This window comes from Fusarium vanettenii (assembly GCF_000151355.1).
Source record: "Fusarium vanettenii 77-13-4 chromosome 10 genomic scaffold NECHAsca_82_chr10_2_0, whole genome shotgun sequence".
NCBI lineage: Eukaryota > Fungi > Ascomycota > Sordariomycetes > Hypocreales > Nectriaceae > Fusarium > Fusarium vanettenii.
In genome coordinates this window covers 35,455-60,385 of record NW_003315807.1, presented here as the reverse complement: position 1 = coordinate 60,385, position 24,931 = coordinate 35,455, and the positions used below count along the sequence as shown (strand labels likewise).

At 50.0% G+C, this 24,931-nt stretch overlaps 7 protein-coding genes across 7 annotated transcripts; 4 read left to right on the top strand and 3 right to left on the bottom strand.

Annotated features, from left to right (window-relative positions):
- Positions 1-2,291: 2,291 nt before the first annotated feature.
- On the bottom strand, positions 2,292-3,811 carry NECHADRAFT_49855 (uncharacterized protein; the record flags this gene model as incomplete). Its single annotated transcript, XM_003039669.1, has 7 exons — positions 2,292-2,593; positions 2,645-2,712; positions 2,761-2,879; positions 2,929-3,192; positions 3,245-3,312; positions 3,432-3,629; positions 3,682-3,811. Coding segments are annotated over 7 exons (1,149 nt in total), but the record flags the coding sequence as incomplete, so codon positions are not given.
- Positions 3,812-5,248: 1,437 nt separating this feature from the next.
- NECHADRAFT_50432 (uncharacterized protein) lies at positions 5,249-6,939 on the top strand (the record flags this gene model as incomplete). The annotated part of the gene is made up of 2 exons (XM_003039857.1): positions 5,249-6,311; positions 6,362-6,939. The coding sequence occupies 2 exons, from the start codon at positions 5,249-5,251 to the stop codon at positions 6,937-6,939; spliced, it is 1,641 nt and encodes a 546-aa protein (XP_003039903.1).
- A 230-nt stretch (positions 6,940-7,169) lies between these two features.
- Positions 7,170-9,333, bottom strand: NECHADRAFT_85412 (uncharacterized protein; the record flags this gene model as incomplete). Its single annotated transcript, XM_003039668.1, has 2 exons — positions 7,170-8,866; positions 8,910-9,333. 2 exons carry the CDS (start codon positions 9,331-9,333, stop codon positions 7,170-7,172), a joined length of 2,121 nt encoding a protein of 706 aa, XP_003039714.1.
- A 2,385-nt stretch (positions 9,334-11,718) lies between these two features.
- On the top strand, positions 11,719-12,854 carry NECHADRAFT_85411 (uncharacterized protein; the record flags this gene model as incomplete). Its single annotated transcript, XM_003039856.1, has 3 exons — positions 11,719-11,967; positions 12,018-12,614; positions 12,672-12,854. 3 exons carry the CDS (start codon positions 11,719-11,721, stop codon positions 12,852-12,854), a joined length of 1,029 nt encoding a protein of 342 aa, XP_003039902.1.
- Positions 12,855-15,004: 2,150 nt separating this feature from the next.
- NECHADRAFT_50068 (uncharacterized protein) lies at positions 15,005-19,734 on the bottom strand (the record flags this gene model as incomplete). The annotated part of the gene is made up of 2 exons (XM_003039667.1): positions 15,005-19,562; positions 19,610-19,734. 2 exons carry the CDS (start codon positions 19,732-19,734, stop codon positions 15,005-15,007), a joined length of 4,683 nt encoding a protein of 1,560 aa, XP_003039713.1.
- Positions 19,735-20,569: 835 nt separating this feature from the next.
- Positions 20,570-22,228, top strand: NECHADRAFT_50224 (uncharacterized protein; the record flags this gene model as incomplete). Its single annotated transcript, XM_003039855.1, has 1 exon — positions 20,570-22,228. One exon carries the CDS (start codon positions 20,570-20,572, stop codon positions 22,226-22,228), a length of 1,659 nt encoding a protein of 552 aa, XP_003039901.1.
- A 707-nt stretch (positions 22,229-22,935) lies between these two features.
- NECHADRAFT_85408 (uncharacterized protein) lies at positions 22,936-24,859 on the top strand (the record flags this gene model as incomplete). Its single annotated transcript, XM_003039854.1, has 2 exons — positions 22,936-23,302; positions 23,364-24,859. 2 exons carry the CDS (start codon positions 22,936-22,938, stop codon positions 24,857-24,859), a joined length of 1,863 nt encoding a protein of 620 aa, XP_003039900.1.
- Between the last annotated feature and the right edge of the window lie 72 nt (positions 24,860-24,931).

Genomic DNA, 24,931 nt, shown 5'->3' with positions numbered 1-24,931 from the left:
TTACTGGATCTGACTACTCTTGAACCTCTCCGACGTGATTGTTGAACACATCTGTCAAGGCAATAGGCATCTACGGTTAGAAATTAACTTTCGGTTCTCAACAGCATTTTGCATACCTATGCACGCTAAAAGTTTGACGTATAGCACTGGTTTCTTAGAGTTATCGATGCTTAGTGTACTCTAGCTTTATATCAAAGCATAAGATAATCTTCCAAGTATTTACAAGTTTCTTGCCCCCAATTTTACATTGAGGGAAAGAAGATTCATGGTGGACGGCGTTGTTGGAGAGCATGTACGATGTTTTGCAGTATTGGGTTTTGATGTTGCCGTGTGTCTCTGTGTTTTGATTTTGTGTCTGACAAATATGTGATTGGAAAAAATTAGAATTAGAGAATATTTCACTAGTTTTAGGATTAATTAGAGCTACAGTGGGTCTCAAAAAGTAACGACACATTTTCCCGTACCCCGCTTTCACTTCTACCTCCACCAAAATCATCACCAACTTCAATCATTCATCACGCAATCAATTTACGTCCAAATGGCCCCAAAAAGACATCATTCTCCTCATACGCGAACGAGGATTATTTGGAAATATAATTCGGGCGTGTCGGCCGCCCGGATCGCGCGGGAAGAAGGCATCTCTCGACATACAATTTACGGTGTGGTACGAAGATATCGCGACCAAGAGAGTGCCGCGGACCAACCTAAGTGCGGTCAGCCGCGCATCATTAGAGAGAGGGAAAGAAGGAGAATTTTGAGGGTTATTGCCCAAGATCCTCATCTTCAGATACGTGAATTAATTGAGGAAGCCGGGTTAAGCTGCTGCAGGGCAACTTTAATCTTATACCTACGGAAGGAAGGAATTATATATTATAAGTCTCTTCTTCGACCTTTCCTTAGTAAAGCCAACGCCAGAAAGCATCTACGCTTTGCACGGCGGTATATTCATATGGCTGAGGACTTTTGGGAGAAATAGACCTTCTCTGATGAGGTTATCATCGCTCGAGGAGAGGGCCAGAGGCATACATAGGTTTTCTATAAACCGGTATATATTCTTTTCATAACTACGACTTTTCTAATTATTTCTAGCACGAGAGACTCTTCAGAAAGAATATTCAGACACGCATACAACCGACAAGGCACTCACAGATGTTCTTTAGTGCTTTTAATCATCGCAGGCGCCTCCCGATGGTCCCCCTAGCCGGCGATCCAGAAAGCCCTCGCGGCGGAGTAACTGCGCAGATTATCCTCGCATGCTTATAGCGATACCTTCCCCGGATTGTGATAAGGAATAGTTACTTCCAACATGACAACGCCAGCACATTTATAGCCCACATCGTACGAGACTGGATCTATGAGTGGTGTAAGAGTCGAAGGGCCGAGGTGGTAGACTGGCCGCCTTGCAGCCCGGATCTCAACCCCATAGAAAACCTATGGGCGATCCTTAAAGAGAGGATTTGCAAGCGATATCCAGAGCTCACATATATGCCCAAGACCGACGAAGCAAAGCAGGCTCTTATTGCAGCTGCGATCGAGCTGTGGGAAGAGATTGAGCCAGAAGTCATCGATAACCTAGTCTACTCAATGAAGCGAAGAATGCAGGCTGTTGTGCACGCCCACGGCTAGTATACTAAGTATTAGATATACCAAAAGATACAGCTCTCAATTATCTATAGATTGATATAAAATAAGATGCAATTGGCCTTCATTTGGCTGCGCAATAAGGCGCTGAAGATGTAGTCTCATTTGGTGATGGTACTGATATAGCGGGGAAACCCGGAATGTGTCGTTACTTTTTGAGACCCACTGTAGCATTCTTCCACTCACTCACACAGTCCATTCATCACTTCATACCCGCCGCAACAAGACATGTGCCAAACGCATTCTAGTAGAACATTTCTCAAGTTGCCACCTTCGGAACATGAAACACGAACTCTTCTCAAACTAAGATCTTACATCTTCTCTATAGTATGCCCGAAACTCGTGACCTTTTCTGGCGCCGGAGCGTATCGTGAACTGTTGAACGTCTGCCTATTTCCGAAAAACACCGCGAAACATATTCTGAAGAAGGGGTGTGCCTACTAACTAAACTCTAGTGGGTGCTTGGGCCAGGATGCCGTTCCATTAGTGCAAGCCAGCTCGACCAGTTTGTGCCACAGTTCGTAGCAACAGCATTCAAGGAGGAGTCACAAATGTTCCAACTCTCCCGTCTACCACTTTTTGTGTGTACTAAGAAAAGATCGTGAGATCGACTACAATGAAAAGGTATTCTATACCAGTGTCTAACCTCTCTACCACCTGTGATATCGGTCCGGCTTGTTCTCCTCCACATCCATCAACTCAACCACATCGGAATCGTCAGAACATGGCATGTAAGAGACTGACTGCGTCACACTCTTCTGAATTCCATTGCTTGGGAACGGCGACTTGGAGCCGCCAATGCTTTTCGATCGGTACTCGAGGGAACGGTTGGTGCTGCCAAACAAGCTTGGGTAGGCTCGGCGTAGGAATGCGAGAAGGGCGGGCATGCAGCAGCAGATGATGGAGACGTTGCACTCGATCACACTGTATGTTGCAACCATGACGTTATTGTCTGAAAAGGTTAGTTAGTATCCGTGAGCCTTTTCAATCTTGAATAACTTACACGTTGGGTTCGAGGTCGCGGAGTACGTGACGAGACCAGAGAAGCGGACGATGCTGACGACAGTGATACTATCAAACATTAGTTGTGGCATTGGCACCATTGGGGGAATAACTTACATGATACCGACGCTAAACATCAGAATCAGATAGACCTTCTTCTTCCTTCCCAGCTGCAGCTTGAGAAGCTGAGGAATGGGGAGAGCGATGATCCACAAGTCGGTGACGATATTGATGGCCTACTCAAGTCAACAAGCCTTCTTTGCTGTCGCAGTAACTACCACTTACCGAATGAGCCCACCAAAAGGTATTGTTATCATAACAGACACCCTCCTTTGTTCCCTTCCAGTTCGTCCAAGCAGCCTCGACGGGGACGCAAGCTAGGATGGCAGCGATAGTCGTCGACACCATGAAAAGGGCGCAGTGTGCTATGGTGCCCCAACATACCATCTGAAAGATCTTTTGGGGGAAGACTCGGATAAAGATGGAGATGATGGCGATCTTGGTCAGGCAGATGGCTGGGATGTACGAGACTTGTGTGACCCAGGTGTACTGCAGGCTTGTTAGAGACTTGCTGGCCCAGAATACTTGACGTGGTTCTTACCTTGACGACATTTGTGATTTGTTGCTCGCTCAGGGTCCAGATATCCTTCCCAAAGCCGTTGGCCTTCACTGTTGGTTATCAGTATAGACGTCGAGGATCAAACTGGAGTCAGCGACCTACTGTAGAACTCAAAGACATCCATAGGTATAGAAGATACCTGAGACAATCAGTACTCTGTGCGAAGGACAACCACGATGCCCACTCACCATTGCACAAACGGCACAGATATCCGCCCATTGAAATTCCTTATGATACAAACACTCAAACACACGCAGCGCAATGAATGCCAAGGCCAAAGACCCAGATACAGCAGTTGCAACTGGCGCGATAAGAGTCCTGTCTCTTACTGGCTCCCCACAGAGCGTTGCCGTTCCATTCCTCGCAGCTAAGTATCGATGTTAGAGTCCGAAGCACGAAGAGGAGATTGTTCAACGCACCAAGAGCTTCTACCACAGTGCAGCTTGTGAGTGTGCAGGCGCCGACATTGTCGTTAAGGACTGTGTTGGCGCATATACATTCGGCATCGGTCGGTTCGCATTTCGAGTCTTTGAGGAACTTGACTAGACAATCGCTCTAAGAAGTGTTAGCTTGTCAAATTTATCGTTTGCGCTCTATCTTGATCAACTTACCGCACACATTGGCATCTCCTGTGTCTGTGCAAGCGTAGCTAGGCCAGCCACGGCCAACATTACCCATATTGTGAACCTCATCGTCTGCTGTTGTCGATACTCAAAGGATTATCAAAGAAGTATACAGGGAAACCAACAACAAGAAGCCTTCGGAACCGGCTCCGCTGATATTTCAACCCGAGAAGCCGTTGCCTGCGCGTCATTTCCCCACGCGAGAAAAGAGAAAACTCCTCCTGAGTATCACATCTCAAGACACGGCATCCCGGCTCAGCACGAGGCATAACTCTGCATTGCCTCCACAGGCAGAGATGATCACTCTACTGGGGTATAGTTAAGAGTCTTGGTATTGGGAGATCATCCACTGCATTCAGTCGCTATTCTGCGCTCTTGGACCTTGATAAGAGCCTTTACGTAACTTGGGCTTCACGAAGGAAGCAAAAAAGCAAATATGCCGAGCCTCTTCCATGTAAGTTGCGTCTTCTCCGAGGTCGAGATCTACATGTTCGCCTAACGTCCTTTGTTTCAGGGGCACACAGAGATTCCCGCCACCGGGCTGTTGGGACCTTGTCGCGGGAGGCACCCCCGCGAACCGGGCCCTCTTGGCGGCCGTTATCCCGGCGGGTAGCCAACGTCCCGGGGGGATTCACATCGCTAATTTAGCGCTTATATCGGGTACATAAGGCGAGAAGAGAAAAGTTCATGACTGGAGAGTGCCATTGCAGACGCCCTGTGGAGACATGTTGGGGGACTCCCCAGGAAATCCCTCCCATGTAACCCTGCTAAACTGACATGTCACTATCACCTCCAGTCCTCCTGAAAATCTCTCCGCAAGTTGGGTTAACGATGAGACTCTACAACTCAGCTAAAGCTCGCTGAAGAAGTTAGCAATCTCATAGTTGAAACGAAAAAAGCAAGCACTCTACAATCACCAACAGCAATGAAAGTCAAGACAAGGAATTGACTCCTCCCAACCCTGTTGGTTCACTCAAGGTTTACTCGATCAAGCATAGCCCTCGACTCGGGATTCTCGAAGGAGTAGAGATGGCTTGCTTAGCTGCCTCTCTGCTTCCTCTCCGTTGTCCCGCAACCGAGCAACTCCACCCTCATACATGAATACGATGGCACCTCAACGGCCGCGAGATACGCCACTTAAAGAAAAGAGATTGACGATCCCATGCATAATTATCTCTCTGCGCGGACCAAACCCGCGTCTCGCGATTGGGTAATTCCCGGGGCATTGATCCAGGGTGTGTCAACGTGGGAGGTAGATGTGCTCGAGTAGAAGAATACAGCACCCCCGAGACATTTCCCACGTGGAAACGTGTCTCACGGTGTTGGCTTTTGCTTTTGCGTCTCATTCGTGCCTTTGTTTGCCATGTTGTTACAAGATCGGCGCTCTCTGGGCCTCGCAGTTGTTGGAGCCTTTGTTGCATGGCTTCTAAAACGGTATCTCAGCGGACGAGGAAAGGGTCCTCTTCCACCAGGACCCAAGCCAGCTCCTGTGATTGGCAACATCCACCAACTTCCGAAGAGTCTTCAGTGGCTTCACTTGTACCGCTGGAGCAAGGAATATGGCCCAATCATGCACCTCAGCATGGGCGGCCAGCCGCTGATCATCCTGTCCACGCATCAGGCTGCCCATGATCTGCTCAACAGACGGAGTGCGCAGTACTCGCACCGGCCTCGCATGGTTATGGCCGGTGACCTCGTTACCAAGAACATGCACATGCTTCTCCGTCCTTACGATGAGAGGTACAAGCTGCATCAGCGCATGGAGGCTCCTCTCCTCACTCTCCGATCTGCAAGTACATACCGTCCCCTACAGGACATCGAGTCGAGGCAACTGCTGTTTGATGTGCTGGGCGAGTCAAACCAGGCGGGTGATAAGGGTGTCGACTTTCACCACCATCACGAGCGTGCAATGGCCAGTTTCATCTACTGCATGAACTACGGGTACCGTCTCAAGACTGGCTACGAGCAGGAACTCATGGACGGAAAGAAGGTCCAAGCTGAGTTTGCCAGAACCGGCCAAGTTGGTGCCTACATCGTCGACTCATTCCCGTCCCTCAACTACCTACCCAAGTTCCTCGCACCCTGGAAGAAGGAAGCCGAGGAACTGTACGAGCTCGAGCGACAGCTTCACGTCGGAAACCTCAAGAAGGGTCTTAACAACCGTGGCTGGAACTTTAGCAAGTACATGGAGGCTTCTCCTGAGGCCACCGACATGCCTACCGAGGAGCTTGCCTTTGATCTTGGGATCCTGGCTGATGCTGGTTTGGACACTTCAACTGTAGCATTAGACTGGTTCATCGTCGCTTGGATTACTTGTGGCGAACGATGGGTCGGCAAGGCGCAGAAGGTTCTTGATGAGGTTGTTGGCCGAGACCGCATGCCCACGTTTGAAGATCGTCCGAAGCTGGCCTACATTGATGCCATCGGTAAGCGAGCATCCCTCTCATGAAAGCGTCAAGTCCTAACAGCCCGATAGCCAGTGAAACCCTGCGATGGCGCCCCGTTGTGGTTGGCGGTGTCCCTCACTTCACCAAGAAGGAAGACACTTACATGGGCTACTACATCCCCGCCAACTCGATCGTCCTCGGCAACGCCTACGCCATTACCCGCGATGAATCCGTCTTTGGCGAAGACGTAGACGCCTTCCTGCCCGAACGATGGCTCGCCGATGACGCCAACACAAAGGAACCCAATATCGATGCTTGTGGATTCAACACAACTGCCTTGAAGGATCTCCCTCACACAGGTTTCGGCTTTGGTCGGAGAGTGTGCACTGGAAGAATCATTGCGCGGAATCAGCTGTTTATCCAGATGGCGCGCATGCTTTGGGCATTCAACGTTGAGGCAGGTATCAACGAGGCCACAGGCGAGAAACACAAGGTGGATGATATGGACTGCACCGAAGGTTTTGTGACGCTTCCCAAGCCCTTCAAGACTGTTTATCATCCTCGAGGCCAGTGGGTGAGAGATACAATTGCCGAATCTGGTACTACTCATGGGTTGGATCACGCTGCGATTCTTGATGGAGCAAAGAAGGACCGAGCCAAGGCGTAGGGGGTGGGATAGGGAAATTCTACTTAATATTGTGTGAATCAATTTATTACATAGCGTCTTTGAGATGGGCATTTTGACATAACAAGTTGCAAGAATAGCTTTGACCGAGAACTTGGGCGACATGCCTAGTTTGTGACAATGCATAGGAATATGATCCATTTCAGGTTGGGAAAACAACTATCAGACTACCTCTGAATCACTACTCCAACTTAGGGGGGAAAAAATTCAAATCAGATGAGATATATGACGGAGGTTAGCTTTCCCTCGTCGGACCGGTGCGACACTTCTTCCCACGTCTCATCGTTGAGCATCAAGCTCATCTCGGGATCATCAGCTATTGCCCACCCTATACGCCGAAACTGGTCGCGCGTCTGATCCACGGGTCTTACCAGCATGCAATGAAGCGCCGCTCCGCTCATGTCATAGTCACCTGCTTCAGGTCCATGTCTCCAATGAATGAGGTACAAAGCTTCTCTCTCAAATGTGTGGCGATCCGCGTCAGATATGTGAAAGTCTAGCCAAGCATCTAGTTCCACGGTGCTCGGTGATATCCCCTGGCCTGCTGAAATATGGACGATGGCTTTCCAATCGCCTTGTTTACGCAACTTGAGAGCCCGTACTCTTCCTCTGACTCTTAGCTGGAATGCGGAAGACGTCAATGGGGTGCCAAAAACGTCGTTTGCGAATGGCTGGTCCGGAGTGTTGCAATGTGGCCCGCTGTCGATGGAAACACACTGAACCTGTGGCAGAATTCCAATAGCAAAGGGCCCCGAAGAGTTGATCTGGCCTTTCACCGACGCCCAAGAAAAGGACGGGGCGTAGTATGGTGGCTCCTCGCCGAACAGGTATCGTTCTCGATCCGGGTACATCCACCATGCCAACTCAGCAGAAAGACGCTTTTGCCACATACCAGCCAGGTAGGTATCTTTAATTATGGTCTTCGTATATTTTGCGACTCCAGAGATTGCCACGAGCTTGTCGGAGGGGTAAGTGAACTGGCATTTGGTGTATGCTTTGATGATGTCGTCCCACACTTCATACGGCAGGTCTTCGAGGGGGAAATTCTCGTCTCCATCCCAATCGCAACCTTCCCAGAGCTCCGACGGCAGTTGCCTGAGAGAGACGGTCTGGCTCAGGTCCAAGAATTCTGCAGATGGCTGAGACTCTGGGAAGCTCTCACAGCAGAAGCGTTCACGACATTCCCAGAAGATCTCCTGGCGACAAAAGTGTATCACCCTAGGAGCCAATAGGCGTTCTTGGAACACCCAACCTCGTCTGTTGAGCGGGGAGTTATTCACTTCAGTTGCCCACATGTCCCTGTCTACTGAGGTCCAGTCTACGACGGCGCCCCCTTTTTCTCGTGTACGGACGCTGACCCGGCGGTAAAAGTCCAAATCACGATTGAAGAAGAGACCATCGATTTCTGAAGCGTCATCAGCTGAAATATTACAATATGCATGTTGGTAGACGAGGTTCATGCGTCCAGATTCCGCATCCCAGTCACGGCCATCGTCTCCACGTTGAATGATGCAGAGACAATCGATCCACAAGAATCGGACACCAATATAGCGAGCAACTATGATGGCTTCCTTGAAGGTACGTGAAAGAGCTTCGACGGGCTTTCCGGCTCTCAGTTGATCTTGATTGTCCTGGGTCAGCATCATGTCTCGTTGCGTTCCCCATCGGTAGCTGAGCGTGATATATGGTTCGTTGGGAACTGTTTCGTTGCCGGGGATGACCTGGAATTGCCCTTGGACGTTGCCAATATCGATTAGTCGCGTGGGACGGAACGTGCTAGTTATTCCAGACACACTGCACTTTGAATGGGACAAGACGCAATGGTTCAACCAGCCAACAACCAATTGAAGTGAGATTGGCGAGCCGGTGTTAGAAGGCAATTCCAGCGGTCGAGAGAACCTCGTGAGCTCTGTAACATGTTAGACACCCAATGTTAGGTATTGAGCAATTACTTATGCGAGACATGCCTGTTGTTGGTATGAGAAACAAGGCACCGCAAGCAATAGTCGCCTTGGCATGAACACCGTCAATCTCAAGGCCGAGAATGAGCTGTGGTAGCTTGTTTCGCACAGACTGGGCTACCTTCCAGGTGATTCGCGTGACTTGCTGTCTTTCGCCAACCAAGCAATGGGCAACACGTCCCCCAGACGTAAGTGTGCTTATCTGTTCATCTGCCGCTTCTTGGGATGCTAGCTCATCGAGCTTTAGCTTCCTATCAAGTCGAAGGTGGCGATATCCCAGCCAGCACAGATGACACCGCTTGTTGACAGCATCAAGAAACTCTGTGATGGAGGAATGATGTGGGACGGTAAGAGGACGAGAAGGAACGCTCTCGTCAAGGTTCAATACCTTGAGGCAGATGTGACAGAGACTCATCTTTGGGGAGGACAAGTGTGAGGGAAAAGGGGGCGATGCAGTTTCAAGTGCAGGGCAATGGTAGAAGCCTGGACGGATCAGAGACGAAAAGGGATGGGCTGCTAGAATAAGATATGCCGACGACGTGCGCTTAGACCACAAGAGGAGAAAGGGGCGATGTGACCCTTCATATAGTTGTTCTTATGGCATAGTGGCCTAGCGACTTGCTTTATAATGGAAACGTAGTGTGGCTCTGCTTCCTCACGTTTGAGAGCATGCTGCCTCGACAATAGGAGAGCTCTTCAGCACATATTTCGCAAATTACCTGATACCAGCAAACACTCTTAAAACTTGGAGCTGTGTGTAATAGTTCTTTTACATCCCTGGCACACTCGGTATCTCGGCTCTTTCCTATCGAATGCGAAAGCCACGGCAACAAACCCGTCCTTCCCTGGGTCATTACTCTTGACCAGTACGCTGGCATTGCCAACTGATACTTCCACGAAATTATATTGAGGGACCGTTTGAATCCCGAAAAGGCCTTCACAACCATTGGCCTTGAGCACAGATAGAAAGTCTGTCAAGAATGCATCTGTTGGGCTCGCAGTAGGCTCACTAAAAGTTAAGAATTTTGGTACGGCATGCTTGCAGCATGGGAGGAAACGCACTCAGAATACACTGCAGCAAGCTCCATTGGAGCGATACCAGCTGTAGAAGTCATCCATGCAGCAGGAACGATCTTGCTGTTGCATGACGCCACGTCATCCATGGCTTGTTGACCCATCAGATGACCTGTACCATTCACACGGACAATAGCTTCGCCATCTTTAATGTGATGATGGGCGTGCTGTAGAATGAGGCAGAATGCATCCTCGCAGCCGTGCTTTAAGAAGACATCCCTGATGGGACCGTTGAGCAGATGGTCAAAGGGAATGGTCTTTGTAGGCGACACTTGACGTTAGCCAGCGAAGCAAAATTCCATGAACCAGAATGGCATATCAACGCACTTTAATCTTGTCTTCAGCCTCCTGCAAAGTTGGAAGTTGATTGTAGACATGAGAAGCTATGGCGCAACTCATCCTGGGCAAAATGGAGAATGGGATAAACGTTGAATCTGGACTGCAATGACTACTTGTTGCTCTCTCACAAATGCAGTGACTTGATTCACGCTGGAACATGGCTATTTATTCAACTCTAGCCTAAAAAAGTCCAAGGAAGAAAGTGGCCCGTCACTCGGAGTTACTCTCGGGTCATGCACGCTCGAGTAGGTGAAACCCCGGAGACTTTCCGGCAGCTCTGCGGCGCTGCGATGTGCAATGATAGGCAGGCTATGGATCCGTGATACATTTGACGCGCTCATGCGAGAGCTGACCGGTCGATAGATATGCAGCCGCTGCGCAACCGCGTCCTCCCCCGGTCAGCTCGTTCGTTTGTAACAGAGCATGTCTCACTGCTACTTATGTGTAGCCAGTGCTGGACGGGGGATTCATCGTACAAGGAGCCCCTCTTTTAGATAAGAAAGTGGCGCTCGGTGAGACAGCGCGACCTGCCTACCTATCTACCCGTGTGATGGGGGTTTTGAGGCGAACACTGTATCAGAAAGCAAGCAAGTTAACAGAGTTAAATCATTATTATGACAGATTTACATCATGATGTTATAATTCTGTACTAATTTATGTATATTATGAGAAGATGCTATGTTAATTTCTTATCCTAAAGCCAGCAAGTTGACCCAAAAGTGTGATGCAAGGCGGCATGTGCCCCTCTTGCAAGCCCGCACAACACGGTCACCCACGGCCCCCCGCACTCGTGACAGCCTACCTCTTTCCAATCTCTTCCTACCTCCTCAAGAGGACAAAGTCTCTTCTCTTTTTCAACCCGAGTCGGACTGTTATCGCCTTGCCCAACCTATGCCGACATTCCCTCTTTTGTTGACTCAACACGTGGACTCATGCGCTGGCCCTTGCGGATGCCTCGCACCTCCCGGCTTCCTCAGCAGTGCAGTTTTGCGACAGTCTTTTCGCGCCTCGCCCTACCAGCAACCATGCCTTCGTCCCTCGCCCTATCCACTACATCCTCTGCTAATGATTGCCTTGGCGACGGCTGGCCCCTGATGTCGGATCCATCCCAGTGGGACGGCCGTGATCTTCTTGATCTGGTCGACAGAGGCTAGAGCCCTTTCACCACTACATGGGACGTCAATATTCTCTTCCAAGAGGCTGAGGACAAGACGGGAGCTAAAGTGATCGATGTCCCTCGCGCTCACACTGGGACCAAAAACTATGTGCGTAATCCTACTGATTAGCCATGAGCATGAAACTGACAAGAACTCCGAGTCTAGGCTTTCACTTGAAGCTATCCGATCAACGCCCTGTGCTGGCGCGTCTGGGAAACGCAGATGTCAACATGCCGCGCTATGACGGATTTTCTCTCCACTGGCTGCACCGACAACTCGACTTTGAGGTTGCCACCTACAAACTTCTCAAACACACCCCAGGCATACCAACCGACCGACTCCTTTATCACCGTCACCCTTTACAGCATGCGGGGATCAAGCACGGTATGCCCGCGGATATCAGTGGACGACGTTTGATGATCTTTGATATGGCACAAGGCCAGTGCCGCCTTTGGTCTGAGCTTGACGAACAGCAAAGGGTGAGTATGCTTGCCCGTTGACCCGGAGTGATTCTTGCTAACCCTCCAAGATGTCAACTCTGGCCGACGCAGCTACGATCCGTGCTTCATTGCTCAACCTGGTGCTTCCGTCCCAGTTTGTAAGCAACTGGTTGTTGTGGCGTACCCTCCAACCAGTGGAATGGATGCCAAAGAAGCTGTCTCTTCCCATCAGCGCGACCCGCGACTTCTGGCTCGCCACACTCAAGGCTAAGGTCGAGGCCATGATCAAGAATGAAGGTGACATTATCGGTTGGCCTGGGAACAAAGTAACAGTAGGGCCAAAAGCCCTTGCTGCTAAAGAGTTTATGTTGCGCTTGATTCCGCTGATACTCCCGGAGGGAGACGAGGCAGTCTTGTATCGCCCGGTGCTGCAACATGATGATTTCGGCATCCACAACTTGCTGAACCTGGTCAGTGGGGCAGTGGAGACAAAAATAACGTCAGTTTTCGACTGGGAAACAGCTTGCATTGTCCCCTTCGCCCTGTCCGAAATCGTGTTCTTTATCGCTGGCTGTACCTTGACCACGGATGAAGGTGGTAAGCCATCAGCTCAAGCCCGGTCTGAGTTAGCATCCAGGCCCGAAGAGCAAGCCAAAAACCAAGAATACTCTGCTGAGTTTCTCAAGGTTAGCCATTCAATCCCCACGTCCTTTTCTTTGGTGTGATCTAACTTGTGAGGGAAGCGAGTCAAAGAACAAGTCCCTTCCTTGGAGGAAGCCATGCACAAGGCCAATGACGCTCGCTATCTTTGGGTGAAGCTCAAAAAATGGAAGGGGCAGCGTCCTGAAGAGTTCTTTGGTGAACTTGGGGACTGGGCAGAGAGAAGATTGGCTGAAAGGGCCTCATGTGAGACAAGCAACCTTTAGGCCCCGATCATGAACAGGGGTCAAAAGGAATCACGCTCTGCGGAGGGACATACTGGCGCACAAAATTACGTTGGCCAGCGTCTTATACTCAAAACCCCGTCATGTTCAAAATGAATGCGGCGAGAGGGGGTGATTCATTTTGACTCACAAGATTATCGTCAATTGAGCTTCAAAGAGCAACTCCGCAACGTGCGGGAGCTCGTGGCGAAATGGTTACATGTCAGGATGCACTTAGGACAGTGATGCTTCTATTGCAGGTTGGGAGTGGTGCTGGATTGAGGTTGGCGCGGCTGATAGGTCTAACCCGAAAGCTCAAAGCCGGGTTCATTTTGAACCCCGTTCATGATCACGGCCCATGCTCGGGATATGCGTTGTTGCTGTTGTGGGGGCACTTTGGGAGAATTAACAATAGCAATCCGCTTGAGTTGAGTAGGGCACGTAGAGTAATTGTGTCATTTCAAGGAGCAACCGGCACACTGGCTACGAAGCTCGTAACACCCGGCTCTGACCCCTTCGCCATGCTTGATCGTTTCTAGTTGGCTATACATATTTCGTTTCGTAAACCCAAATACACCTTCGCCATTTCTCCCAAGCAATAGACTTTGCTCGGATTGTCATTAACAAAAGTCTGGGGTACGACTAAGGCCTAGGCGGGTACAAGGCCACAGGATGTAAAAAGACAACCTGTATCACGCACGGGCACTGGTGAATAATGTGACTGCGGACACTCCTTCAGCCTACTACCCACTCCCAGGGTGGCATTGGCGCTCCTTCCATAGACCTCCATAGACCTCCTTGAGAGGAAAGTGCCATGCGTTTGACATAATCTAATGTGACCCCACGTCAAAAGCTGCGTTCTTTGTTATTGTGGCCGATGGGTTCTTTGGGACTACGAGAACACGATGCAGCTGAAAGGCAAATAACAAACAACGTGACCGCATGTTAAGGCAAACGTTTCATTTTCTCTTCCCCTATCAACATCAGGATATCCCTTCCAACAGCTACTCGGAGCGTCCTTGACAGTGTAAACTTAGTCACTCCTTCAAACGAAGTTATCGGGTAATAATGACTACCCCACGCCCATTACATTCCCCGCAGATAACGTTATACTGGCCCTGACCGTTGCATCTACCGCAATTAACGGCGAGACCAGAAGGCATGAGTACCTGGCCTGTTCCAGTACACGGGGAGCATTGCTGCGAAATACTGCCCCTGCCGTTACAGATTGGACAGGTCACTTGCTATTTTGTAAACCGATCAGTTACAGCTGAACTATGCATGTGGACTGTTGCTCAAACTCACAAGTTGCATTGTGTATACCTGGTAGTAATGTGGACACAAGGAGTAGCTTGAACGGGGAAGACTAATACGCCTTGTAGAAGGTTACGTGAAGAAAAGAGATTTGGGAGGAAAGCAGATGAGTGATGGAAATGACGGCGTATATATAGATACCATCACAGCCTGGTTGCGGGAGTAAAGGCAACTCGAGCCGATATTCACTGAGCTGGCACGTCGTGATGGGCCAATGGGTAGAGACAAGCTATCATACCGGGTGAGAAGGATGCCTCATGATATGTTTGATTGGCAGTGTTTCTGCAAGAGGCGTGGTGGTGTTGGGATGATACGATGGTTGCATTGGTGTGAGTGCGCAGCCTCGTTTTGTTTATCTGGTTCCATCGTTATGAGAATGCTCACGTCTACTTTGACCGATCAGTTGCTTACAGAGTTGAGTTCAAGAGTGTTTTTTAGACTAGAATGCATCTACTCCTTTTATTTCGGGCGCTCAATGTCACGAAAGGATGGGAGCTTTCCGCTCTGAAGTCCCTTGAGTGTATCTACACACTACACAATCGTTACATTTGGTGTCATGAGAGGCAATCACAACCGTGATGCATAACATCCTGTCAGTTTCGAGATACACCAAAGCAATGATGACTGCATTAGGCTCTCAGCTTAGTCCAATAAGCACCGTCAGCTTCCCATCCTTCCAGTTTGACAGGTCTGGAGTGGGAGCCTGATCCGGTACATACTGTGCTATAGTAGTGATACTAATCCACCACAAAGTTTACATGTCTAGGCTCCGGCTCCCTTGCCCCTTTCAGGAAAGGAATGGCGCAACTACGGTAACTGTCTCTCGTTTCATACCCTCCTTAACGATTGTCCTCATCACACTGGTTCTCCTCCAAAACCCCAAAGAAGACCTGATCGAGAGTAGCCCTACTAACACTATAGTACTCGATCCCAAGTCTGCTCTTGGCCATCTCAATCTTCTCTAGCACGTCTGCTAATGAAAGACCGGCATCATCCCTACCCAGGGAAATCTCAAACTTCATCTGCCCGTGATGCATAGAGTCCGTGTCCACACTCTTCAAATTGCGGAACTGTCCGTGGACCCAATCATAGATATCCTCCATGTCGACTTGATTGGTGTTTGGTGCGTTGCGGTGAGCCAGGTGTACCGAGTAGCCGTCGCCGTATCGCATCTTCAACTCTTTCGTAGTGCCTTGGGCGAGCATCCGCTTGGCTAGGATGCCGGCTCGACTTGCGAGAGCGTTGGCCTCTTCCATCGAATGAGTTGTAAGAACGAGAGCTCTTCCTGGTATCACGGAAGCAAGTTTCCGCCACATCAAACGTTTGCTCAAGGCATCCATTCCTGACGAGGGCTCGTCAAGCAGCAACACAGTCGGATTGCCCATCAACGCAATGCCCAATGCTAGCTTTCTCTTGTTTCCGCCCGAAAGCTTGGTGGCCTTTCTGTCCACATACTGACGAATGCCAAGACCATCCAGAATGATGTCAATGTTGTGATTGGGGTTGCTGATTCCGCGAATCTCAGCGTAAAAACGCAAGTGCTCGCCAACCGTCATGGTGTCCAGTGGATCAATCTGTGGACAAACTCCCAGCTTCGACCTAGCTTGAGCAAGGTGTTTGATCATCGAAATGCCATCGACAGAGATTTCGGCATCGCGGTTACTAGGCGGAAGATCACCTTGGATCATGGAGAGACAGGTCGTCTTGCCTGCTCCGTTCGGGCCGAGAAGGGCAAAGCATTCGCCTTTGGGAACTCCGAAACTGACGTCTTGGACAGCAAATTCTCGTTTGAACTTCTTCTGTAGGCCCATGACCTCTAGGCAGTTGCCCTTAATCGTCGAGGTTCCGTTGCGTCGTGATCCCAGCTCGAGCTCAATAGGGTCACCATCTCTGCTGTTGGGCTTTGATTGTGGCCGTGGGAAGTGGAGACTGAAGCCCAAGTCGTTCCAGATCAGGATGGCCAAAAGTACAAGAGATTGAATGATAAGGTAGAGTATAGGTCCCCCATACACGTCGATAGCCCCAGGGTACGACGCAAAGTCTCTTCCCTGACAAGAAATCCCCCACAAGTTGATGGACAAGTAAATCGAGCGACCCAAGCTGGCTACAGGCGACACGGCACCCATGACATAGAAGATGATGTTTAAAATGAAGCTCTGGTCTGCCGGATCCTGAAACGTGAAAGTTGTGGTGTTGGCGATGAAAAAGATCAGGTAGAGCAGCACTTGGATTCCCGCTGAAATGGCAAAAACGGCCAGCTGAGACTTGGCTCTTAACGATAACACATAAGAGAAGAGTGTTGAAGTGATTCCGTAGAGAAGCAGAATGGTGAAGAGATACTCGAGATGGTACCAAACTCTTGACATGGCTGCAAAGATGATTGTGGCTACCGTGCTGACCAACAGCGTCACCAGGAAGTCAAATGCAAGATATGCCAGCCATAAAGACAGCGCATGTACTCCATTGTTGTAGTGCATCGCTCTGATACCTCGAAGCCTTTCAAATGTTGGATACAATCCAAGAAACGCCGGGTACACGGCCATGGCTAAAGCAAAGATGGTTGAAAAGATGAACAGGTCTCCAATGCTTCCAGAATATGGAACCGCGAGAACCTTGTAATTGCTCGAGATGCTGACGTTGAGGAGTTCGATATCGATCAAGTTTTGAACAGTGTGTCCAAATACCAGAGGTCCATCTGCACGCCAGGCAAACGTCGGTTCATCTCCCAAGAAGAAACCTCCCGGTGTGAGGTTGGCGTACTGTTTCTGGACCTCCTGGTGGAACTGGTCAAGGGTGTCGACGAGGGTCACAGATCCTTCGGGACTCTTTCTGATCGTATCCATTGCAGCGTCTGAGAGCTGATCTTCCGGGCCGGCGACAATTCGGTAGGATTGCGGGGATGTCGAGTCTTGACTTGACTTGAGCGATTCGATGCTTGGGTCACAGCTCGTTGCACCAAGTCCACCAATAAAGATTGAAGCACAGCCTGCAGCGATGATGGGTATGGCAATGGCTACCAAGTATGGCATTGGGTTTCTGCGGAAGATGGCAAATCTTTTGGAGAAGAGCACCTTGGCTTGAGTAAAGATGCTCGTTCGTTTCCCGGTCAGGAGGTTTTGGATCGATGACCCCTTGCGTGATGACCGTACTAGGGAAGTTGATGAGTCACCAGAGATATCTCGTTGATGACTGCGGCTTCTCCGGGACTTTCGAGCTGGCTTTGGAGAGTCTTCATCTGCAATCTTCAGAAAGACATCTTCGAGCGTTGGGCCATCCACTTGATACTCGGTGACACCGTCTGCCTCCAATCTCCGCAAGAGACGACAAGTGTTTTCAGAACTTCCAGACAGATAGACCGTCTCTTCATCCTGCTTCGTATGGAGTTCGTCGCCATAGACTTGATGTTCGGCCGAGCCGGGCGGATGGTAGACGTGGATGCGATACCCCAAGCCCAGGGTTTGCTTCAACTCAACCGAAGTGCCACTTGCCTTGAGTGAACCATGAGAGAGGATTGCAAGTCGATCAGCCAACAAGTCGGCCTCGTCCAGGAAGTGAGTCGTAAGAAGAATCGTCCGTCGGCCACGTTGCGCAAGCAGAATATCCCAGAGTTTCCTTCGAGAAAGAGGATCGACACCGGAAGAAACCTCATCGACGCAACAGACTGTAGAGTCACCGACCAGCATCAGAGCGAGCTGCAGCTTGCGTTTCTGACCACCGGAAAGAGCCTTGGCGCATGTTGACTTTTTCTTGGACAGGTCGCACCCTTCAATCAGCCTCTTGATGTGGGTTGCCGAAGAGCGTCCTCTGGTGTTCTTGATGCCGTCAAAGATGTGGATGTGTTCCTCGACGGTGAGTTCATCCCAGAGGACATTCTTTTGGGGGCAGTACCCAAGTTTTCCGCCACTCATCTCGTAGCTCAGTGATATTTCGCCGTCGGAAGCAGAATGCATGCCGGCAATGGCGTCCAGAGTTGTTGATTTGCCGCTACCATTAGCGCCGAGAAGGACCATAATCTCTCCTCTAAAGGCCTCAAGGTTGAGGCCCCGAACAGCGTGCACGGAGTTTAGCGGCCTCTTTATGAATCCTGACAGGAATCGTTGCATGAGTCGTGGCTCATAGGTCTTTGTAAACTTGTCGAGTCGAACCGCCACCGGAGAGTTGGGCGGACCAATTTTGCGATTCGCTGAAGTCGCTCCAAAAAGTGCCCTCTCAACAAAGGCGCCAAGCAGAGGGTAGACGAAGGCGTGGATGATGGCAAACAGCCAGAAGACAATGACGGGGTTGGTGGAATTGGAGTCTGGGGCTGATCCGACAAAACTTGCGCCCTTGCCATGTTTCTCCCATCGTGCCATGAGCACGATGAGGAAGATAAAGTTCATAGGAGGAAAAAGGAGCGACAAGATGACCACCAGCCAAGTCTGAACGTTGCCCGAGACTTGAGCTAAGATGGCAAAGACAAGGCCGATAAGGACGGAAGTGATTCCACTCAGTTGTGCTTTTCGAAAGAAGCTTCCGATAAAAATGGTAAAACCAGTCAAAGAAAGCCCACAGAGAATCATGGAGAGGATGGGGATGATAATCGTGGTCTTTCTGAACGCCATTCCGCCCATGACAGCACCCATGGCAATCCAACCCGGGCCATAAAGGATGACAAAGGCAAGATAATGAGCGAAGAGACGAACAGCCTGAGGCTGCCATGTTGCTTCGTTAGGCATCATGGTATCGAGAAGTTGTGCCATGCCTAGCTCTCGCTCGGTGGCCATGACTCCAGCGAGCTGGTAGAGAACACCGATCAAGGCGAGGTAGAAGAGAATGGCGAGAATTGAGATGATGTTTTTCATATATTGTTCATCAATAAATGTTTTCTGCTCCTTGTTCGATCGGCTCGTGAAGGGGTATTCAAGGACTTTGGTGGACAGAGTGTCTTCGGAAACGGTTGAGTTAATGCTGCCAATAGCAAAGTCGATGGCGTGCTGCAGCGGGAGGCTGTAAACTTGAGCATCATTATCCGACTTGTCAATATTGATGCCAGACCCGCCGAGAGAGCCGTCGGTCTGGAGGGTGTAGTTCCAAACGCCCCATTCTCCTTCAGAAGGCGAAGAGTGGAAGACTACTGCAGCTACGCAAGGCGAAGAGCCCTGGCCAGAAGTACTGCAGAGAACCCGCAGATCTCTCTCGCTCTTGACAGTCTTGATCTTGATGTTTGAATCGTGAAGGGGCCCGGTGACTTTGGAAATGACTTTATCGATGTCGCCTCCCGTGAAGCCGTTGTTGACAAAAACCATGCGATCACGGTGTCCGGTTACGGCACTGATAGCCTGAGGAAGCGTTCGAATAGCAAGAGGTTCTCCGATACCGTACGTCGAAGGTGGAAAGAAGAGGTTCTTTGTATAGCATCTAGCCAAGTTAGCGGGGCCTTGCTCCCAACCCCGAGGGAGACTCACAGAAAGACGACAAAAAGGAGTGGCAGGACAAAAGCGCGAAGAGGAGTCCATATCCATTTCCGAAATAGAATAATCCGTAAGTCCTTGACCGTCAAGGTCCAAAGCTGTCGCCAAAAGAGTCTCATCGTAAAAATAGGGGATGAAGCTGGTTCAAGTTGTGGTTAACGGTCACCTCCTTGACACATGATGGCCTGACGTTCTTATAAGGATGAATTAGAAGAATAAGCTTAAATTATTGACGTCAAAGACGCGCGTTTAATCGTCTAAAATTGGAGGCACAAGGCTGATTGATCATGTTTTGCATCGAGTCGTCGTCAACTTGGTGGTTACCGGCTCGAACGGGATTCCGTTCCCGGAGTTTTGGGCTTACGGGAGTGGTTGGTGGATGTGGTGATCCCTGTCTCTAAGCCTCGATGACCGGAATTTCGGGGCCCGGTCCGTAATGATTGTCGTTGAACCCTCAGTTTATTCGATTTGCCGGCCATCGGGATTTTATTGTCATAGAAATTCCGTCTGAAGGGATTCTGATCAAGTGGCAGTGTCGTATTAAGAGGCGCTGTTTTGACGCTTCCCGTATAGCAGTCATGCTTGATGAATTCATGGCGCTGATCCCTGTTTATTTTCAGTGCTTTGTTGGTTCTTGTTGGCAATCTCTGGGTATGGCTCACATAGCATCATTGATCTTGACTGAAATGGATCGTTTTCAACATTGACAGAATCTCACTTGGAACATACCATCCCCAATCCCGCGCTCGCCAAGCCACTTCACTCGGGATATCATTGGAAGATGGCTGACCTGACCCTTGCTTCCGGGCAAAAGATGATCCACCACATTTGCCTGGAGGGAGGCTGGAGCTTAGCGACGTGACTCAACTGTTGGTCCTTTCTCAACTCCTCCAACATCAAACTTCTTTTGTTTCCCAAGCATCACTTGATGCCGCTGTACATGCCTTGATAATAATGGCAGACTTTCAAGCGTTCCTTGACGATCAAGTCATCCAAAACGCAAACTTAGTATGCGAAATCAACCAACTAGCAATTGAACTTCGAGTCAATATCAATCAGCAAGATGAAGTCGACACAAGGATCAAGACGCTTCTCTTGGACATGTGCGACTCTATTGCCATGCTAAGCAAGCAGATTCGCCATCCCGACGTACGAAATACAGACATCCTTCCCGTCTGGAGATCCTTTCTGGCGCCCATCACGGCCCTCTCTCGGCTTCCGTCGGGACATTTCCTCTCTGCGCGCATGGTTCTTTACCTGTCCAGTGGGTTATTAAATCAACGCTCTCTAGACCTCAAATTCTCCAAAATCGGGTCAGCAGTAGGGGGTCGACCAGTGTTTCGACTGTGCAGGGAGATTGATGACACCTTGCTTGCATCTCTGCGCTGTATCTGGACCGCGAGTGGCGAGAGTGAACGGTTCGACTGGGTCTTTACACAATATGCTCTACAGCCTGAAGATGATCTCCAAGACGGAGCGAGTGGCTCAAGAAAGCTTGCACAAGCGCTCTCGCCGGAGGAACTAGTTGCCATGGGTGGGATTGAGGGACGTCGCTTCATATGGGCAATGTCAGCCGACGAGCGACAAGGAGATCTTGAAGAGTGGAAGCCGTTCCGAGGTAGTCTCCCAGGTGACGCCACAGAACGTGCGAGGTACTCAGTCCCAGATGACGACCAAGTAAAGCCTGGGGAATGTTTCTGGAAACAGGTCGGCTCCGATGGTCCGATCCGACAACGACTCCGCTACTATTCCACAGCTTCCGACCACCTCCGCCCAGCCAGTTTCAGACTAGGCTTCTATCATGAGCATATCGAGCTTCTTGAACGTTCGTGTCGGTTTATCTTGGACACGCGAAAAACGACGGAGCCGTGCTTGACAGACGCAGAATATGACCTAGTGCACAAGGCTCTCGTACAGGTCAACATGCCCCCGGAGATACGACGGAATATCATCAACCATCTAGAGCTTCCAAAGAGACACCCTTACCTCAGGCACTTTGATATCGCCAAGGCGTACGCTCCCTATCCGGATAATGAACGGCCTTGCGAAAGGTGTACGGAACCAGCAACGACGGAGAGAGACAAGTTAACCTGTCCGGAATCAACCTCTTTTGTATGGAATTTCGCTCTCAGGGCATTCCTTACGTTTCACCGACGTTCCATACTCGGCGACATCGCGCTCTGCAAGTATGGCTTTGATTGCCAGGGTCACCATCCCGACGATGACTGGGAGGTCGAAAACGAGGAGGAGTTTGTTAACCTGATGGAAACAATCGTCAAGGAACGATGCGGACATGGCATCAATCTGGACCAAGTCGGTTTAGGTCCAAGTAAGGAAATCACAGGCATAAACCAAGAGCAACTTGAAGCACAAGAGCTAAGGCTCATACAACCCATGGGTCCCCTTGAGGATGCAGCAGCCGAGCTGATAAGCGCCGGTGGCTTCCGTGGGTTGGTTAACTCGATGCTTTACGGTAGGGTGCTTGTTGCATTGTCGGCGGATCGGTACAAGTACCCCGCGCAATGGGGATTGGCGAGAGATCGGAAGGAGTATCTCAAGGCCATGCGTCTTATTTGGAGTTTACGGAATGAGGGTCACACAACCTCAAGCTGAGCGGCCTGGTTGCTGAAGATGGGTTTTGGGAAAGACAGGTTGGTCCATTTCATATCTGCAGTCACATTTCTGTAGGAGCTAGCACTTGATATAATGGTATTTGTGAGGTCTGCAGTAATTACACACAGGATTCTAACAGCACTGGCTGGAAAGACTCGACATTTTCATGCTACCTACAGGGAAACACACACTTGAGAAAACACCCAATAAAGAGATGGGTTTTCTCAGAGACGAAGATTGCTCTGGACCAATTATTGCAAAGCAATCAGAATGTCCTCAGCTCCAATGAATTCGCGAAAGTGCAGGTAAGCCTGCTCAGCCTCTGTCATTTGCCAACACTGCCACATTCTCATTCTTGGGCATAGCCTTGGGCACACAGCTGGGCAGAATTGCCCTGCCCAGCCACAACACGATTGCGATTTTGTGATGGCAACTCAAATTCTTTCGTTTCTACTCCATCCATAAGCTTGTTTGACGTCGAAACCTAACTCTCACGTCGACTACGCGACACAGGTATCAAGGCTACATCCCATAGTACAGGCATGGGTCACATCAGCTTCCAACACTAGCCAAGCTGCCATGCCTTGAACCTTCAAGCTTCTCCTAAAACTTCTCTCGTGGGATTTTCAACTTATCACTCTAAATACTTCTACAACCCAGCCATTGCCACTTCTCCAGAGACATCACTTCCGCTGGTGGCCTCCAGCATGGCTAGTCAAAATAAGATCATCAGAGTCGACACCACGGAGTCAACTACCTCGACCCCTGTTCCAGACATGGTTGGACATCCACTAGCCGATGCCTGTCCACAGTGGGAGTGGTTAAAGGCAGGGGTTAAATCGCAAGTTGGCCATGATAACAAACCAATGCAGTGCCATGCCTTCAAGCCAAGACCTGATCGTTGCAGGAAACAGTGCCAGCAGTGTCAACTTCTCCTACAGGCGTATCTTAATACGGACTTCGCAGAACATTGGCAAACTTTCCCACTTTCATGGGGCTCTACTAGGGAAGTTTCGGTCTTGAGATTCAAGCCCCCATCTAGGGGCCCTTCTATAATCCTGTCCGCAATCGCGAGTGAGTGATATTCCTTATCCATTGTAGCCTGTGTAGATACTTACAAGGTCAACACCAATAGACACTCCGAACCCGTGGGGTCTTCAAGGCCTGTTGCCATCGGCAGAGTCAACGGGGTCTTCCGCTTCTGTGCGTCTTGCTTGCCGGTGGTTAGATGACTGTATCAACAATCACCCGTCCTGTGGATCACCACACGATCCGGTCCTACCCACCCGAGTTCTGGATTTGGGCCTGGATTCATCTACAAGAGTATCAGTGTGGGAACCAAGAGGTCGGACTGGCCGCTATGTGTGCCTCAGCTACTGTTGGGGAAAGTCCGAGTTTACTATGACAACACAGGACAACCTTGAAAATCACATAGAACGAGGAATCGATCTCAAGGACCTCCCACAAACGTTTCAGGACGCCATTCAGGTCGTCCGGGGACTGAAGCTGCGATATCTGTGGATTGACGCCCTCTGTATCATCCAGAATGAGGACCATCACGAAGACTGGAAGCGCGAATGTGGAAACATGGCCAGCATTTACCGCAACTCTCACCTAACTATAGCTGCGGCTTGGGCAGACTCGGCCAACGGCGGATGTTTTACTACAACAGATCCCGGCGTTGTCTTTGGACCGGTCATGATGCGCAAGGTTTTCCATTTTCCCCCTGTACGAAATTCATCCGACTTCCCTATACTCGCAAGGGCATGGACTTTTCAGGAGCGATTGTTGGCGCCCAGGGTAATCTACTTCAGTCGACAGGAGATACTGTGGGAATGCACCGAACTACGCACATGCGAGTGTGGAGGAGTAACAAATCCAGTGCCAGGAATCGAGAAGCTCGACCTTAATAGCCAAGGCTACACCGGGGGCGTTGGTGAAATTTGGCGTCGGCTAGTGATTCAGTACTCAGGATTGCAACTAACATGTCCTGATGACAAGTTACCAGCTCTATCTGGATTGGCGCAAGCAATGACGCTTAGAAGTCAAGAGAACTACTTGGCAGGACTTTGGAAAGAGACCCTGCTGGGTGACATGTGTTGGAATGCGAGATATCCGAGAGCAAAGAGACAGCCTCAAACGAGATGGCGAGCGCCGAGTTGGTCATGGGCTTCAGTCGACGGGCCTATAGATTATTATGTGGACCTAAATAGCGAAGCCTTCACACGGTCTATTAAGGACCACGCGCTGGTTCGTGAGGCCAAGTGCACTCCAGCAGGCCCCTCTCTAACAGGTGAAGTGGAAGATGGCTTTGTTACACTGGATGGGTTTTTAATTCCTGCAAGTTTCGGGGACTCGGGCATCAGTGCTAACTGTTCAGACCTGAGATCTTTACAACTGACGTGGATTCCTGACTGGGTGTATGACATGGAAGAGATACCCGTCATTTATCTTATTCCAGTTATGACAATATGGAATGGATTCTTTTCGCATCTCTACGGGCTTGTCGTCAAGCCCCACGGTCAGGGTACAGAGATGACACGCGTAGGACTGGCGTCTCACGTGGAACCAGATGATCCCGGTGGTTTTGGCTTCTTGGATTGTGAAAAGCAGGTAGTTAAGATTGTTTAAATAATACATATGCCGTCTTTGCGCCTTCAAATTTCTCATGACCCGGCACCAGTGAGTTGATCAAGGCAAGGC